The sequence below is a fragment of the Amblyomma mixtum genome, chromosome 7, assembly GCF_055824585.1.
Source record: "Amblyomma mixtum isolate Tamu chromosome 7, ASM5582458v1, whole genome shotgun sequence".
NCBI lineage: Eukaryota > Metazoa > Arthropoda > Arachnida > Ixodida > Ixodidae > Amblyomma > Amblyomma mixtum.
This window is the reverse complement of record NC_143018.1, coordinates 61558816-61577133: the sequence shown is the minus strand read 5'-3', so window position 1 is coordinate 61577133 and position 18318 is coordinate 61558816. Positions and strand designations below refer to the sequence as shown.

Genomic DNA, 18318 nt, shown 5'->3' with positions numbered 1-18318 from the left:
TCCTTTGTTTCTCCTCTTAAATGCGACTTCTAATAATGAGACCTTCGTTACCTCATTCAAAATTTTGTTTGAAATTCACTTGCAAAGTTTTACCCCTTGAAAAAAAAAATATATTGTTCTGATCTCTCTTAGGCACCCAGAAGTATTTACATTAATCCTGGTGTAAAAGAAGCAGCGAAAACTTTGACAAATGTAGCCATTTTCTTGGCGCTGAAAAAAAAAGTCGCTGTAAAGAAAGAAGACGCATAAGGTTGGCAGCACCTGTAAAATAAAAAAATAAAGAAAGAGAATCTAGCGGTGAGTCGTAGTAAGGTGCACTTATATGTTTCCAGGCCGCTTAAGTTTAGAGGAGACTTATGAGTGCGGACCGCGGGAAAAACGTTGAGGTTTGCTGGAACACACCCAGAGACGTTATTGACACGCCATTTGTGGGTTAGTACATCAACAGTCGTCGCTGGAAAATGCCACAAAAACGATGTTCGCCCCAGCTAGGCAAAGAGCACGCGAAGTGTACTGGCTTAAAGTAGAAACGACATTCACTCACCTTCACTTACGGCTCGCGTTAATTCTACGACGCATATCGGCGAAAAGTGTTCTCTTTTCTTTCACCGAGTTATAGGAGCAAAGTACGTGTGTGTGTCAATGGACGCCGTGTGACGCACCTGTTCTGCTTGTTTTGCAGAGTCCGGCATAGACCTGGCCGCGGTGGCGATCCAACAAGGCCGGGACCACGGCTTGGCGGGCTACACCCGCTGGCGCCAATTCTGCGGCCTTCGGACCATAGACGACTTCGACGGCCTGTCGCGCGTCATGAGCTCGGACGCAGCATTCAGGCTCAGTCAGCTCTACTCCACAGTGCACGACATCGACCTCCTGCCCGCCGCGCTGGCCGAGACACCCGTTGAAGGCGGACTGGTGGGCCCCACGCTCGCCTGCATCTACGCCCACCAGTTCCGGCACATGCGCGTCTCCGACCGGTTCTGGTTCGAGAACCCGAACCAGCCGTCGTCCTTCACCGAGGACCAGCTGCGCGAGCTTCGAAAGACCAGCCTCGCTCGCGTCCTCTGCGACAACGTCTTCCTCAGGTCCGGCGGAGGGGTCGTGCAGCCGAGAACCATGAGGGTGCCGGACCCGTGGCTCAACAACCTCATGTCCTGCGAGGACAGGCTGCTGACGAGTGTCGACTTGGACGCCTGGCAGGAAGGCGGAAGGCTCCTGAACGTTCCCGACTCGGTGCTGCAAGACGCGCTGGCAGATCTAGCCGCGTCCCAGGGAGGCCAGTTCGGTCGATTCAACAGCCGCGGTGGATTCATGAGGGCCACGTCGGGTTCCCGGAGCATACACAACCAGTCCGAGGCTCTGGAGCTGGCTACAAGGCGGCTGCTCAAAGCCATGAGGAAAGGCGAGAACAGGCAGGACCTTATCCCTGCTCTTAGACAAGTCGACCTGTCCAAGTTTGCGACCGAATTCGAAGAGCCTGCCGCTTGCGAGGAGGAGACCCTCAGCCCCTGCGACCCGCGGACGCCTTTCCGAACTCTTTCCGGACGTTGCAATAACCTTAGGAAGCCCACCCTCGGCAAAGTCGGGCACAGCTTCAGAAGAGTTCTTCCCGGTCTGTACGAAGACGGCGTGTCGGCTCCACGATCCCGTAGCGTCACAGGCACCGCACTGCCTAGTCCCCGACTCGTCTCCTTTGCGGTACACGGCGACTTCAGCCGCCCGCACCAGCGGTACACTATGATGCTCATGCAACTGGGGCAGTTCGTCGACCACGACATCGCCCACACGCCGCTCGCCGAAGGACCCAACGGCGAGACGCTGCGGTGTAGGGCATGTGACTCGCCTCGCCGAATCAACAAGGAGTGCTTCCCTATCCCTATTCCAACCAATGACCCTCACTTCCCCAGTGTTAGCCGCAAGAACCCCAACATTCCCCAGTGCCTTCCATTCACACGTTCCATGTCCGGCCAGAGGACACTCGGAAGCCGAGAGCAAATCAACCAGGTCACCGGTTACATGGACCTGTCGACGGTGTACGGTTCGGACGATTGCGCGAGGGAGGAGCTCAGGATTTTCCGAGGCGGTCTTCTCAACATGAGCGCCCATCCGGCCGGACCACAGTTCAAGCCCCTCTTGTCCGAAGTGGACGGCGCGGCAGACTGCATCTCTTCGAACGGCCGCTGCTTCATTGCCGGAGACACACGCGTCAGCGAGCAACCCGGCCTCACATCCATGCACACCATCATGTCGAGGGAGCACAACCGTGTGGCCCGCTCTCTTCAGAGCCTTAACCCTCATTGGAACGACGATCGCCTATTCGAAGAGGCGAGGCGCATCGTGGGAGCCATGTATCAACGGATCGTCTTTTCGGAGTTCATACCGCGGACGTTGGGGTGGGAGTCTGTGAGTCACTGGGGCTTACACTTACTGGACGAGGGCTACTACAACGGCTACGACCCGAACTGCGACGTGGGCTCCTTCAACGAGTTCGCGACGGCAGCGTTCCGTTTCGGTCACACGCTCCTGCCGCCCGTGCTCAAGCTTGTGGGGCCGGCGTACGACGAACTGGGAGGCCTCAAACTCACCGACGCGTTCTTCAACAGCCAGACCCTCTACCGGAGGGACAGGCTGGACCAGTTGCTGCGTGGGCTCCTGTCCACGCCCATGGAGAACTTCGACAACCACGTGACCGAGATGGTCACTAAGCACTTGTTCGAGTCCAAAGCCGTGCCCTTCTCGGGGCTCGACCTGGTCGCCATCAACCTGCAGAGAGGTCGCGACCACGGTCTGAGAACGTACAACGACTACCGCGTCTTTTGCGGACAGCAGCGTGCACGATCGTGGTCCGACCTGGAGGGACACATACCGCAGAACACTCTGCGTGCCATCGCGGGCGTGTACCGTGACGTGGAGGACGTGGACGTGTTCACGGGTGGCCTGTCCGAGTTCCCGCTGGCCGGAGCCGTGGTCGGGCCGACGTTCAGCTGCCTGCTGGGCTTCCAGTTCCAGCGGCTGAGGCGCTGCGATCGCTTCTGGCACGAAAACGGCGACTCCGTGGTCCGTTTCACGCCGGACCAGCTGGCCCAGATCAGGAAGGCCTCGCTGGCAAAGATCATCTGCCAGAACTCGGACACGACGCGGTTCATCACCAGGAAAGTGCTGGACGTCTACGACCCCTTCCTGTGAGTATGCATTTCGCCATGTTGTTAGAATAGTACGGTATGATACGGCACGGTACAGTACGGTACGGTATAGTATGGTACGACATGTAAGGTTTAGCGTCCCAAAGCTACTCATGTTCTATGAGAGACGCCGCAGTGGCCGGGCTCCGAAATAATTTCTTCCACATGGGGCTCTTTCACGTGAACGCTATGACCTCATCCTTAGTGGTAAAACTTCACGTTTGAAGCGTTTGTTCTAACGAATAACGGCACGGTACGCATACTGAAGGCTTGGCGCATTTAAAGACCGCATCCTCGACGATTTCATAGCGTTCTTCTTATCACACTCACGCAGCAAATTAAGGCTGGAGAGAGCCACATTGTTTCGAAGGGTAATACGATGCGCAGGCAAAAGCAAGGAGACCTGCTTATTACAAGCGGCCACGGAGAGGCGACGGCGCCGGCGTTGCTGCTGCTGACCGGAAAGACGAGTGTGAAATGTCGGACACGCACATCGGCGCCGGGAGAAGCGCGAAACGCACGGCGGATTTCCCGAACACCGCTTGTTGGGGGTACGGCGAGGTCGCCGGGCGTGATTTTTTTTTTTTTTTTGTCACGCTCGCTCTCGTGCGGTTACATGCGCATCACTCAAGCACGGCTCGAACGCCCGTCCTCCTAGGAAACGGAAATATGCAACCAGGAAAGGTCGCGGACGCCTAGCAAGACTACCCCCCCCCCCCCCCCCCCGCCTCCGCTACCCGCTGGACACACTCTCCTTTTTTTTTTTCTTCAAGCTGACTTAAACGCTTCTCGTCTCTTCATCGTGTTTTCTTGCTTGACCTTTTTTTTTTTTTGAATTCATTACTGTCGACTTTTTTTCTCTGTTGTTACTTTCTGAAAGGCGCGCGAACTGGTCCCGGGGCAAGCCACGCTCTTTCGATACGAGTTTGATGCGAGAAATGCGTGGAGAGCGAAAAATACCGCAATTCCTCCGTCGACGGGTGAATTCGAAGTAACCTCCTTTTCAGGCGCGGTCGGTACGGGTGCTGCGTTCCCGCGAGTAGAAAACGGACACTTCCGGTCAGTCCGATGCTGTTCCGCACGAGGCTCTTCGAGAGCCGTGTCAGTTGGTCCCGACAGCAGTAAATCTGCTAGCGACTGGAGCAGACGGCTTTATTTACAAACTGCGCTGTCATCGACTTGCGTATAGCGCGCGGCATTTCAGCGCCGAAGTTTGTTTGTTTGTTTGTTTGTTTGTTTGTTTGTTTGTTTGTTTGTTTGTTTGTTTGTTTGTTTGTTCGTTCGGAGAGGGGGGGGGCAGCATAAGCACCGAAATAGCCCTAATGGGCAAGAAATCCTTGAAAGACATTATGTAGACGTGGAAGTAAAAACTCAAGAAGCGAGAGCACAGATGCGAAAATAACAATGAAAGCCACACATTCAACAGCGAAGCAGCAAGGGCCGAACAAATAATGCGAGGATCAAACGAGATGGCCAGGTCCAAACAAAATGGCGAGATACAGGTCACATCAAGCCAAGGCACAAAAAGCCATATGTTAGGAGGAGAGTGAAATCCGCTAAGAGCAGCGACGTTTATCTTCTTCATCCCAAGTAATTTAAAAAGCAAATTTAGGCTCTAAATTTACCTTATAGAAAAATTCTCAATAGGTGTTCCGCGTTTCAGCAGGGCGAAGAAATGACAGTGATAAAAGTACTCACTCACTCACTCACTCACTCACTCACTCACTCACTCACTCACTCACTCACTCACTCACTCACTCACTCACTCTCACTCGCTCGCTCACTCACTCACTCACTCACTCACGCACGCACGCACGCACGCACGCACTCATTCAATCAATCAATCAGTCAATCAATCGATAAATCGATCAGTAATTCAATGAATAAATAAAAAATCAACCAGTAAATCAATCAGTAAAGTCGGTTGAGTGCTTGTTTGACAAGAATCAATCAATAAAGCCCGTTGGCTTCGCCGAGCGTGGCGCACTCTATTACCCCCGTTTCGTCTCCCACATACATAAAACGGCGGCGCAGTTGAACGCATCGCCGCGTTCCCCAATCGAGCCCCCCAACCACGCGGAACTAACCACACCAGACCAGGTAGGCGGGCAAGGAGAGTCCATCACCTGGACCGTGGTCGATGGGTCGGCAATCGAGCGCAACAAAGCGCTCCAAATCCCCGGTGGTCACGGCTGTTTCCGGGGTCGGGGCCAGCAACGCGGCACCACGGGCGTGCAGGGACGTGTCAGCGCTCTTGGCAGCCGCTAATTACAATGCCGCTATTTAGTCACACCACATTACACGCTGTGTTCTACCAGAAAAGTGTTTGGAATAAAACGTCTATATACAGGGTGTTTTGTTTTAATGATTATTACTAAGTTTAAAAGCAATTACAACATGATAGCAAACTAATGAATTAAAAGTCAGAAATACGCGTCAGCAAAATATTCGCCTCGAAACATAGCTTGGCCACAAAAGCAGTCCTAATCTGTAGCGGTTGCAAATGTTTTTCGGAAACAACTTAAATGAAAATGAAGGGGGCACTTTGGCTCTTTAAAGTGTTGCAAGGCGAAAGCCTTTCCTGGCGCACTGTTTGGCATTGACTGCGAGACTGTGTGCGCTGTACTAGAGCTGTGCACGGGCCACAAATTTCAGCCCGCGCCCGGCCCGAGCCCTACACTACTGACGGAGGCCCGGCCCGGCCCGACACTGAAGAAACCTAAGCCCGCCCGGGCCCGGCCCGAGTTAAGGCCCGGCCCGGACCCGGCCCGACCTGCATGCAAAACTGAAATTGAAGTGACGATGAAACAGAAAGAGATAGTTTAAGGAAAATCAGTTCATTTCAATGTTTTTAAAATGCTCGGCTCTCATGGTCTAGATGAAAATTAGTGAGTATATGCAAACACGGCGCTTGTAGAGAGTTATCACTCCAAGTTATTATGTAAAAACAACAAATCGTCCATTGATGACGGCTTTCGAACCTTGCAACAGTAGGGCAACTGGAGCCACGCAGGAGCAATCGCGATCGCGAAGCCCGGCCGGCCCGTCCGAGACAAATATACCGTGGCCCAAGCCCGGCCCGGGCCCGGGTGAATAGATTTCCGCAAGGCCCGAGCCCGGCCCGCGGGCCGGGCCGGGTACGGGCTTTCGGGCCGGCCCGAGCCCGTGCACAGCTCTACGCTGTGCTAGTGCTTTATTTGACTACGCACTTTGACTACACATTACAACTACACACTTTGACTGCTTCTTTAGCATGACTCTCTCTCTGCTTCGATCAGTTCGGTTGTATCTATGGCTCTGTTCGCAGTAATGAGGTATGCAATGTGGTCACCCACGGACGCCTTACGCCCCCTGTCGGAGCTAACGACAACTATTTTATTAGTTGTCATCTGCTCCTAAAGGGGGCGTCAGACATCCGTGGGTGACCTCATTACTCCGAATCCGCGCACTCTGACGTCATAACCATTTCGACCTACCTAAAATCGTGACACCTCTGCTGACAACATTCTGTCGACAACGATGAGGCATCAAAGACTGCCTTGATATACTGCTACGAACGCTGCAAACCCAGAGGGCGGGCCTCACTGCATGAAGTGCTATGTGGCAGAACACGCCTTTGGTACGCGCACAGGGTGCAGGAGGCTTCCCCGCGTAGCTTTTCTAATCCATTTGACATGAAAACGTCCAGAAAGGAAAGAAATAAAAGCTTGATAAACTAATCATGCTTGCCAGAAAAAGTGCTTAGTACAACACAAAAGTTTACAGAATGTGTGCCCTGTTTGCGTCATCAAAGCTGCACTTTATTTGTTTGTTTGCATAATTACCCACACCACCAACCGTGGGGAGGGCGTGCAAAAAGATCGAGGAGATGATACAGTGTTAGCCACGCAGCTAATCGATGATAAAAAAAAGAAAGAATACAGCAGTCACAAAAGTACTCATAGCACTGAAAAACTTAAAACTGTTCAGTGTAACAGAGAAAATGAAACATCATTTAGACGTAATGCACGCACTCGGCATGATAGAAGCAGTCATGTTTAAGAGACCAAGTTGTAACCACTGTCGTACTTGTGATCCTTGCGCAGCAACCCGAGGGTGTCCTGCGGCAGCATACAAGACGTCGACCTGAACTTCTGGAGGGAGAACTCAGTGTAGACCACAAGCTAGCGCGAAAGACAAGGCGTTCCTTCGTCCGGTAACAACGAACCGACAGCAACGGGCTCACCAGTTGTCGCCGACGGGGCGAGGCGCCTTCGGGAAAGACTCAAAAAGTGATAGTGAGGCGTCGCGCGCCGTCGTGCGACGGATGTGTCCCACCAAGCGGCATTGAAGCAACGCGGATGTTCGCCGAGGCACCACGAGATGGCGCCAGCTGCAAAGTTGTCACTTTTTTTTTTTTTCAAGCCAGTCTTGCAGTTATTGTTCTCGTTAGTGCTAGTTTGTAGACCTTGTTAGCGTCTGTTTTGATGCAGGTATGCATTTAACGCCCCCTTATGCTCAAGAATGACCGAACGTCATTTGCGTAAAAATGTCACGCTAAATTTCATAATGTTCATAACTATGAACTCCAAAAATATGTGGCGCCACTTTACGCGTTAGCCACCAATCCTTAAATGCATGCCTGCGCCGTCTTTGGCCACCGACAGATTTTGAATGACTCCAACGTTTAGTTTATAGGCTCGGCCATCTTGTCAACGGGGAAGTGTTTGTCGAAGCACGGTCTCATGCTCAGTCTGACACCAAGCAAATTTCTCCCACTGGCATTCTTTTTAGTCACCGTGAAGACGTTCACTAAGCCCAACCCAGTGTAGCTATGTCAACGCTTGCATTATCAGCAGAAGTCCGGCATCCGACGAAAACTGAAATAGTTAGCGTAGCCTAGCAGGTTTACGCGCATCTTCAGTGATGCACTGACTTTCCATTGCCAAGATGGCTTCGATCGGAGTCCCCTAGAACTTAAATGCCCGGCTAAGCAGAGGTAGTTTGCGCGGCATTATTATCACTGCAAATTGGGAAACGCAAAGAACGGTGAAATGTCTCAGTTCAATTTTTCATTCCTTCAAAGCAGAGTTGAGTATACTTGGCAGTGCGAGACTACAGACGCTGTAGTGCAAGTTAATCTTGACCTCTTCTCAGGAAGCGGGGGCCGTAAAGAAACCGTTGCTTTGCGACAAATAATTCTCCCCACTCGACCGACGAAAGCACGGAGCCGTACCACGCGACAAGACTGACAGCTTCGCAGCTACGCTCACTCGTTCGCACTCGGCTCTTCGTTTCACATGAATACGGGCGCCATCTTCACGCTGCGACGCGCACTACAGATTCAGCACGCCTAGGAAAAAACAAAAAGCTTCCATCACGTGACTCGCTTAGTTCAAATCATCTGCCTCGCTATCATCTAACGCATCCAGCCGATGTTCTCGAAGAAAGGTATCGCATTATAGCATTGAAGCCTGTCGTCCTTTCAGTTTTTTTCCTTGTTTTATCTCATCAAAAAAATTTGCTGTATTTCTCTTTGGAATGTGAATGTCTGCGATCACAATAGTGACGGTCAAACAAAACCCAAAGGTGCCCTGAGAAATGTTTCTGATCCTTCGACATGCACTTACAGTGCAGTTCGCGACTGCAGAACAGTACGCTACGATTAGTATTATCCCTCAGCCGAGCTTTTCCCTAATATGCACCAGAAATCGCTGTGCAAATTATGCGCAAACCAGCCGGCAGGAAATATTCACGGCAGCTTGTGCAGTGTGCAAAATATTTCTTGATTGGGCTTCATGGCCACGCTTGACTCAACGTGGTGTGTAGTGATGCGTGAAGTCCGGTGACGAAAAAGAAATATGTAACAGCAAAAGTGTACATCTCTGTGATAGTAACCGAGGAACAGCGCGGCCAGTAGCTGCCATGCCGGAATGACAATCCGCCTTTTTCACGAGATTTGCGCCCTCTGGCGAGTGGCGAAAATTCGTCTGCTACTGGTTGAAAATAAACGCTCTTGGGAGACTCACGCGCCATCTGGTTCTTCGAGGAGGCAGCTGTGCTTACAAAGTGACGTGTTTATGCTGTGCGCGCTTGACAGCTACCACCATCTGTCGCATGCGCCTGTCACTAACATGAACTGCGCGTGCGCAGTAAGAGCAGGTGAAAAAAAGGCGGATTGTCTTTTGCAACCACGGTAGCTGGCGCGCTCAAACGTTCCACATACACCACCGTTTCGTTGCAGCAAATATTTTGCTATCAGCGTAGGTTCTTCCTCCAGTCCAGATACAGCCGCTTAGTCCTTAGTGAGCGGCATCGTGTACTCCATTATTGTTTTCGTTCCCGGCATTCGCATTGTTAAACACAGCTACTGTTTTGATGACACCGCTGTGCCAACTGCGCGGCCGTGAGTAAAAGCCCTATTTCTCCTGACTGTCGTACCATCACCCTTGTAAATAAACCTCTGTTCATAGTTCCTCAACCAACGCCTCTGCTTCGTTTATTCAATTACGTCATCAACGACAGACCTTCTTTAAAGGGACACTGAGGAGAAATTGAAGTTGGCTTGTATCCACAGAATACCAGCTCCTGATTACAAAAACGCCGCTTATACTGACAACAAAGCTCTTGTAGCGTAGAAAAAAGCAAGAACCAAAATACAGGTATCGCCGCCACAGGCCAAACTCGCAAGTACAAGCGTGATGACATCAAAGGACAAAACAGTGCTGCTAGAACCAATGGTTCTAACAACACTAGGACACGAGAAGACACGAATCACTGAGGCGCAGCCAATGCATGCGCAAATCTCCTTGACGTCGCCAGATGGCGCCACGTTCCCGGCAGCTACGCGCGCGCCTGCAGCATCGGGACCAATCAGCGCCTGCTCACCGGCGGTAGCCGGGCTCCCGGTATTCCGCTAACGGTAACAAGGTACACGGTATGCTAAATGTGTCTATTTGCTAGAGCTTCGCTGACGACTTCGAGAACGGGATCCATCGTAACGCTGGCAAAACGCCGGTGCAAACGTAAACGAAGCGTTGGTAGCGACGGCCGCAATAGCCGATAGATGCCTTCAACGTGCGGCCGGCGGTAGCTTTCTTTTCAGCTGCAGCTAGGCCGCACTGCTGGCCGCCAGAAATCACGGAGTCTGCGTTACGTCATGTTTCACGTCACTTAGTCCTGTGTCGTCATAAGAGAATCCCATGTTTGAATCATAACGGCGGGAAAAACTTTCAATTTCGAATCCAAATTTCCTAGGAATAACTGCATCTTTCGCTGCCGGCCAAATGGCAACAAAGCCATGAAATGCCGAACTATCGGATTTTGCTTTAAAAAAAATATTAATAGAGCTCTCCTCACTGTCCCTTTAATGCACACGGCAGCAAGCGAAAACGCTGGTGAGTCGATGCAGAGGTGTGCGGCATGTGAGCCTTTTGACTTGCAGGAGCCCCTCGACCATCCGAGCTCCGAAGACAACACGACGTTGATGTTTTCAATGCGAGAGTCTCCTCTCAAATCGGAACGTCCCCGACTTCGTGCACAGCAATCGACCTAAGGGCGCAAACTAATCACGATAAAACAAGACGCAACAAAAGCTTTATTGCTGTTAAAAAGAACGTATAGTGGCGCCACCTTGCGCGGAAACCTGCGTAAAGAGAGCGTTCGCGGTGCGTGGCCATGCATCATCCTCCATGCCATGCATGCATGGTTCGTAGCAGCAGGACTGGACGTGACGTACTTGATAGACTCCCATGCATTTGGTCTATGGAGGACAGAGAGGACATGGGAGACCACCTTAGAAGCAAGATCGAGATGCAGCACATTCCGAGAAATACGCACCCCGAATTTCATAAGGAAACAACAAAAACTTAAGCGAACTACATCAGCTAGGAGAACATGGGGCGCGATGGAAGAGGCAGTTTACGTGGACGCGGCAGGACCGGTCAACGGGACATCAACGATAGCATGGACGGAAACACAATGGGGCATGAATTCGATGCCAGGCATACGCCCAGACTGAGGATGCGGAGATTGGTTTGGCGACGGTTTCCAGGAAGATCTCTTGTGTAATTACAGACTCCCAGATATGCATGTCGTAACTATACCAGAGGAAGGATTGGTAAACACGCAAATACTCAGAACTAAAGATACAGACTTTAAATCCAGTCATATGGACTCCAGGACACTGTGCGGATGTTCGAAATGAAGGCGCTGATGCCGCTGCCCGCGCGCGGTTACCACGGGTCCTCCAACATTCGCGGGAACATAATTATTCAGATCCGCTACTAAGATAAATGGATTTACTCAACATTTGAGAATAACGTATACGCCGAACTACACAGAAAGCTAAACAAGGAGCAAGGGGTCATTTCAAGAAAATTGCAATCGAATACTTATACAAATCCCGTCAAATTCAGCTATATATTTCCAAATTCGTACGATCCGCGCTGCGCCTTATGCGGTGAAGTAGCTGGCTTGTACAATGGTATGGGCTTGCCAGAAAAACCCAGCTATATCAAGAATCAATAAACCAAACAACTGAGGACTGGGAGACAGCGCTGTCCAGCTCCCATATGGAAGACCTGCTTTCACTGGTGAACCGGGCAAAAGCGGCGGCAAAAGTCAATGGAGTCCTAGAAAGAGGGCCCACCCAACCAATCTACGCAGTAAACGTGTTTCTCTCTCTCTGATTGAAAAATGCGATGCATGCCTGAAAAGAGCCCATTTCTACTCTGGCGTGTGCCCTAATTCCACGAATTTTACAAGAACGTCGTCAGAAATACGCCAGGCTGTGAAGTAAATTGTCGTCGACTGCGCGCAAAGCTGCGGTCGGATATGACAGTTCAGTTCTGAGTGCACAGACTACGTCACCCAGGCCGCCGCGGTGGCCCAGTGGTTATGGCGCTCGGCTGCTGACCCGAAAGACGCGAGTCCGACTCCGGCGTTGAAATTTCGATGGATACGAATTTCTAGATGAGCGATGTCAGTGCACCGTAAAGAACCCCAGGTGGTCGAAATTTCCGGAGCCCTCCACTACGGCGTCCCTCATAGCCTGAGTCGCTTTGGGACGTTAAACCCCATTAACTAAACTAAACTGAACTAGACTACGTCACCCTTGCGTCGAGCGCTTGAGCGGTGCCCTCCGCTGCATAAAAGTTTTCCTGGAGTCCAATTTGTCCTAGAGGCTTTCCACCCTTTTAAACTTGTTTGTCGTACTAAATTTAAGTCATGCGTTTCTTTTTTATTTTTTAACAAATGTGCTTTACTCTTTACTTTCAGTATTGTTGACATGTTCATTTTAGGTATATGTTTACTGTTATTGTCCCCCCTGCTATAATGTCCCTGGGCGCTGCAGGTACTTGTATAAATAAATCAATCAATAGCGTTCAACTTTTAAATACTACGCTTGCGCGGAAGTAGGACCACATGAATCTGCAAACACGGTGGATGCAAGCAATTTGCACGCAAACCAAGGACTGCTTTCTTTCTCTTCTGGCTTCGGGGTACAGACTTCTTGAGCGCTGTACACAAGGGTGACGCAGACTGAACGTTTGTCTAAATATGGCTATTATTGCCGCTAGGAACACAAAATAAACCGTGGCTTTTACTGGTTTTAATGGGAGTTCTAACTATTTTCATGTAGCAAAGCGACTCAGGCTACGACAGACATGACTTTTAATGCGTACGGATTAAGCAAGCTTGGACGCACGGCCGCTTCCCTCCTGCTTACCAACGTGGATTGCAGTTCAGTTGCGGGGGTTTCGAAACAACCTTCAGAAGAGCCTATTATTCGTTTCAGTTGTGAGATCGTGTCACATCTCCTTGGTGAACTCATTACATATTTTAAATCGGCGCACATTACACAGGCGGCGCTTGCTTGAAATTTTCGTTTCCTCTTTATAGGACCTTCGAATCCAAAAATATATTTCAGTACATCACATACCTGAAATCTTTGACACGGTTATAAGGTTACTCAAAACAAAACAGATATCGTGCACGTCAGAAAAAAAAAGATTTGAGGACACTCGGCAACTAAAGTGTTGAGAGGCGACAGCCGAGGACACTATGGCGTGACGACTTCCGGTGGATGTGAAGTTACACCGTTCCCGTGGCTACATCGATACCCAAGTTGTACATTTTTCAGGGATCTGGAGTGTTCATTACGCTTAATTACACATTTTTCCAACTAATTTGACAGAAATACGGCGTTTTTCCGACCATTCTGCGACAATTTTCACTATGCCAGGACGACTTCTGGTGGATGTGACGTCACACTGTTCCCGTGGCTATATCGACGTCCGCACGATTGCGACGCAATTTGTACATTTTTGCCAATAATTAATTAACTATTTAGTCTATAGTCATCAAACTTGGCTTCTAGTTCCCGAGTTAAACGCTTGTAACACGCTTTGTTAACAACGACGGTATGGGCCATTAAAGGATTTCGCCATAAAAAATTACATTGTTCTCTTGTGCACATTGCTCTGCTCTAATGGCGGCTGGAAATGACCCCCCCCCCCGCTTTCCTTTCCGAAGAATGAAGAAAAGCACGGCATACCTCTTAATTTCTTCAAGTGGAGACGAGGACTGAGTAAACGAGGGGCTGATTAGGATAAATATGAAAAAAATGCCCAGGCTTAGCTTGGTTAAGCCAAGAATGCGTTGCATATTGCGCGGTCTTTTTGCGCGAGGTATTGCTTGGCGGCACTCGATTTTCTCAGCAGCTTTTCCTCTGTGACGTATGGATGAATGGACAGGAGCGCCCCCTTTGAAACGGGGCGGTGGCAACCGCCACCATGCTCAGCCGTCCTTTTCTTTATTATTTTTTTGTTTTTCTTTTTTTACGTGGTTTGGTGACGTCACGTCAAGTGGTGACGGGACGTCACCAAACCACGTGACGTGACGTCACGTGGTTTGGTGGCTGCCCGGCCGCGCCCATGGGCTGAACTGAGTGATTGCAATATGCTACGCATAAAAGGCCGACCGTATTTGGGAGGCTTACGCCACCCACCATTTTCTTGGCGGGTAGCTTGCGCTGGTCTCATGACAGTGCTACAGCGGTGGCTCCAATTTCGAAGGAAGTAATAAAAAAAAAAAACAGATCACTGCGCTGACCCGCATTGGAACAATGCGAAAGCAAAACTCCGTGGCTATTATGACGTCCATGTGCTATATCGACGTCCAGGCCTATTTTGACAATCAAGTGCAGTTTTCAAGTGCAATTACAACTCATGAACCAAACCTTTCCCACAGCAAGATCTCATCAAGCACTACATAACACAATCAAACCTTTGCACATTTATCTTTACTGGACGACACAATTAATAAGGGCCCGTTCTGGACGTCACGGCTCTTCTCGAGAGGGAAGCCGCAGGTGTAGACTAGAGAGCAAACGATAACCCAGAACACAGGAGCAGGCTGCCGGACCAGCTAAAGGGCCAGAAGAACGGCCCACGCTCTGTGGTCACCCAGCCACAGTAAACTTCAAAATTATCGGTCCGCTGAACCAGGTGTCCACCTCTAACACTTTAAAAGCGACGTCAAATCCCCTTCAAAATGTGATGAGTTATCTCCGCTGCGTTTCCGTCCTGGCCCTTCGTTTTTCCCACGGGAAAGGAAGGGGAAGGAGCATGAATCATCAAAACAGTGCATGCATACTAAGAAAAATATCTTCTTGGCTCTGAGTGACTGGCACATTTGTGTGTATGGGTTTGTATGCGCGCGCATCTTCTCTGTCATTTCCTCATCTTTTTGTTCAGCCCACTTCAAGTCAACCCCGTTCCAAGAAACTACCAGGAAGGACATTCCAGGTCCCATCCACACAGAAAAAGGATTCCAGAAAGAAGGTCCCTTAGAAGGTCCCTTCGAAGGTCCCCTATTTCCGCTGGCGTTTCAAAAACATCATGGAGGGGCTTCAGAGCAACCATCCTGCATTCCTTTCTGTATTGTGTGTAAGCCGGAAGGGACCGGGTGGTAAGCATCTTTCTGAGAAACTTGAGGACAAGAAGGGGAAGGGGAGAGAGTATGAATCACCAAAATGGCCCATGCATACTAAGACTTACAGGGGGATAGCCAGCACTTCCCTGGTGTGAAGGGAAGGGGGGAGATCGTATGATTCACCAAAGACTCAAGAGGGGTTTAGAAGCAAGGAGGGAGGCTGGCCAAGAGTAGTGTATTGTTCGTTGTTCGGGCTAGGGGTGGGGGAAGGGAGGAAGTTGGACAGACAGTGCAGGGTGAGTCATTTGTTTAGCAGAAGTTTCTAGGAAAGTTTTGCATGAGGTAGCCTGGTCCTCACCGCACGAGAACAAACGCCAGGTTCCTTCCATCCTTCCATTACGGGGGGATAGCCAGCACTTCCCTGGTGTGAAGGGAAGGGGGGAGATCGTATGATTCACCAAAGACTCAAGAGGGGTTTAGAAGCAAGGAGGGAGGCTGGCCAAGAGTAGTGTATTGTTCGTTGTTCGGGCTAGGGGTGGGGGAAGGGAGGAAGTTGGACAGACAGTGCAGGGTGAGTCATTTGTTTAGCAGAAGTTTCTAGGAAAGTTTTGCATGAGGTAGCCTGGTCCTCACCGCACGAGAACAAACGCCAGGTTCCTTCCATCCTTCCATTACGGGGGGATAGCCAGCACTTCCCTGGTGTGAAGGGAAGGGGGGAGATCGTATGATTCACCAAAGACTCAAGAGGGGTTTAGAAGCAAGGAGGGAGGCTGGCCAAGAGTAGTGTATTGTTCGTTGTTCGGGCTAGGGGTGGGGGAAGGGAGGAAGTTGGACAGACAGTGCAGGGTGAGTCATTTGTTTAGCAGAAGTTTCTAGGAAAGTTTTGCATGAGGTAGCCTGGTCCTCACCGCACGAGAACAAACGCCAGGTTCCTTCCATCCTTCCATTACGGGGGGATAGCCAGCACTTCCCTGGTGTGAAGGGAAGGGGGGAGATCGTATGATTCACCAAAGACTCAAGAGGGGTTTAGAAGCAAGGAGGGAGGCTGGCCAAGAGTAGTGTATTGTTCGTTGTTCGGGCTAGGGGTGGGGGAAGGGAGGAAGTTGGACAGACAGTGCAGGGTGAGTCATTTGTTTAGCAGAAGTTTCTACGAAAGTTTTGTATGAGGTAGCCTCCCGTCTCCTTCCATTTCCTGCCTCTGCTGCAGTGCTGCAGAGGGTTGACCGCGACGTCCTATTCTATGTAGGGCCATGGATGGATGGATGGATAGGAGCGCCCCCTTTGAAACGGGGTGGTGCCAATTGCCACCATGCTCAGCTTTTCTTTATTTATTATTTTTTTTGTTTACTGTGTTGGCAGTTCTCATTAAGATTCTCCATCACCTTTGCCCACGGTTTCCTACTATTCTAACCTTATGCCACATCTCTGCTTTTCAGCCACCAATCCTCCAATCGCTTTTTGCTGACTTCCACTGCAGATTTATTTACATGACCATTGTTATCTTTAAACCCTGGGGCCTTAGAAAGAGTGACTGTGCCTGCATCGACATCCAGATGGATACCATCACATTTTCCACAGATCTACCACGCACTGCACATGTGTCATCTTCTTCGTTAAATTTCTTTTTGTAGCTGCGCGTTCTAAGACACCCTGATCTAGCTTCAAAAAGTAGGGCACTGCCTCTTGAGTTATCATAGAAAAATTCTTTCCTGATCTGCCTTTTCGAGTATCGATATAGTTCTACACTATGTTTCTTTTCCATTGAATTCATCCAATTTTTAACTTCCGCGTTTTTAACCTGTCGTTTAATGCCCTTTCTTTCTCCGTCCTCATGACCGGCATACTTACTGGTTAGTTTTCTAGTTCTTTTCCGCCACTGTGAGTCAACGTTCTTTCTGTATAAATATTTAAATACCTTAGCTGCCCATCTGTTATCGTCCATATACTCTTTGGACAGCGCTCTCTCGGAGCCTCGATCCTTTTAAGGCGTCGGATACAACTCAAGAACGAAGTAACAGACGCTCCTCAAAGGAAACACTACAGCCAATGGTGTCGGGTGATTTTCATGACGCCGCGCTTAATCCGATTAAGCCGTGGTCGTTCCCCATTCATCTGGCACTCCTTGGGATTTCGTGCCATCAGGTCAAAGGGAATCGGTCGACGCCATGGGCTGGAGGAGCTTCTTCCAGGGGCATTGGCCTGAATTTACTCACAAACGGAGAACTTGGCTCTTTGTTGTCTCCGCAGATGACCCCATTTTCGCGGAAAAGATGCCAGGGAGCTTAGCGAGCCCTACCGGCAAACCTACTTCGCATGGCAGCTGCTGAAAATGTGCGCTACTGCATATGTCCACAGAGCGCCCAAAGAGACTCTCTAGCGGCCATTTTACAGTAGGGCGCGACATATTTGCCCTCCGGAAAGGAATGCTGGAATTTTTTTTTTTTTTTTAGCGCAGAAAGACACCACAGCAAGGTCCGAACTTGACAGGACAGAGCGCTAACTATAACAACTCGGTTTTTATTGACAGAGTACTTGCTTTTATACAGCAGCTGTCATGGGCGTCCGGAAAGGGGGCAAGGAATTACGGATATTAATTTATGCACTAGTTCCTTTTTGGCGCTAACCTACTGCCGCCCCATCCCCGGAAAAAGTTCTGCTGACGCCCTTGGCAGCTGCTCTTAAAACTGAGTTGCCGGTTAGCGCCCTGTCCTGCCAAGTTCGTTCCTTCCTGTGGTGTCTTTCTGCGCTAAAAAAAGAATTCCTAGTAATACACCAACTAGCCTGTGGAAACGCTCTCGAAAGCGATGGAGAATGGCCGTTATCAATCCCTTCTCAATAGTCACAGGGTTTATTTTCGAGAATAGCTAGGGGCAATGCTTGCTTCGCCTGGCCGGAACACGTGTGCGGGACCAATATCAGAGAGGCCTCTAGGGCAAGAGAACGGCAGATTGGGGCAAGTTGGTATCCACTCACAATTATTCAAAAAGAGCTACAGAACCAGGGTAGAGAACGACGAGCCGCCGGCGGTCTGGCGAATATGCAGATCACTTCCACAAGACCTCTCTCACGTGCCTTGTTCTGTGCGAGAGCATGCAGTCTGGGCGCGTCAAGGGCAGTGGCGTAGCGAAAAATATTTTTCAGGGGACGCCGCCAGCAAAAGAAGAAGAAAGAGAGCCTGCGCCCAAACAATACTTTAGTCTTTTTGCTGTTTTATAAAGCC

The 18318-nt window shown here is 50.2% G+C and overlaps 2 protein-coding genes across 2 annotated transcripts in view; one reads left to right on the top strand and one right to left on the bottom strand.

Annotated features, from left to right (window-relative positions):
• LOC149336264 (uncharacterized) overlaps nt 1-9642 on the top strand; it is a 102709-nt gene extending 93067 nt beyond the window's left edge. The window contains exons 8-9 of the mRNA XM_089552794.1: nt 683-3182; nt 7268-9642. Coding sequence (XP_089408920.1) covers nt 683-3182; nt 7268-7337 — 2570 coding nt within the window. The 3' untranslated portion in view covers nt 7338-9642. The remainder of the gene's footprint in view (nt 1-682; nt 3183-7267) is intronic.
• Nucleotides 1-18318, bottom strand: part of LOC149336261 (solute carrier family 60 member 1-like) — a 309160-nt gene that overhangs the window by 220934 nt on the left and 69908 nt on the right. The window lies entirely within an intron of this gene.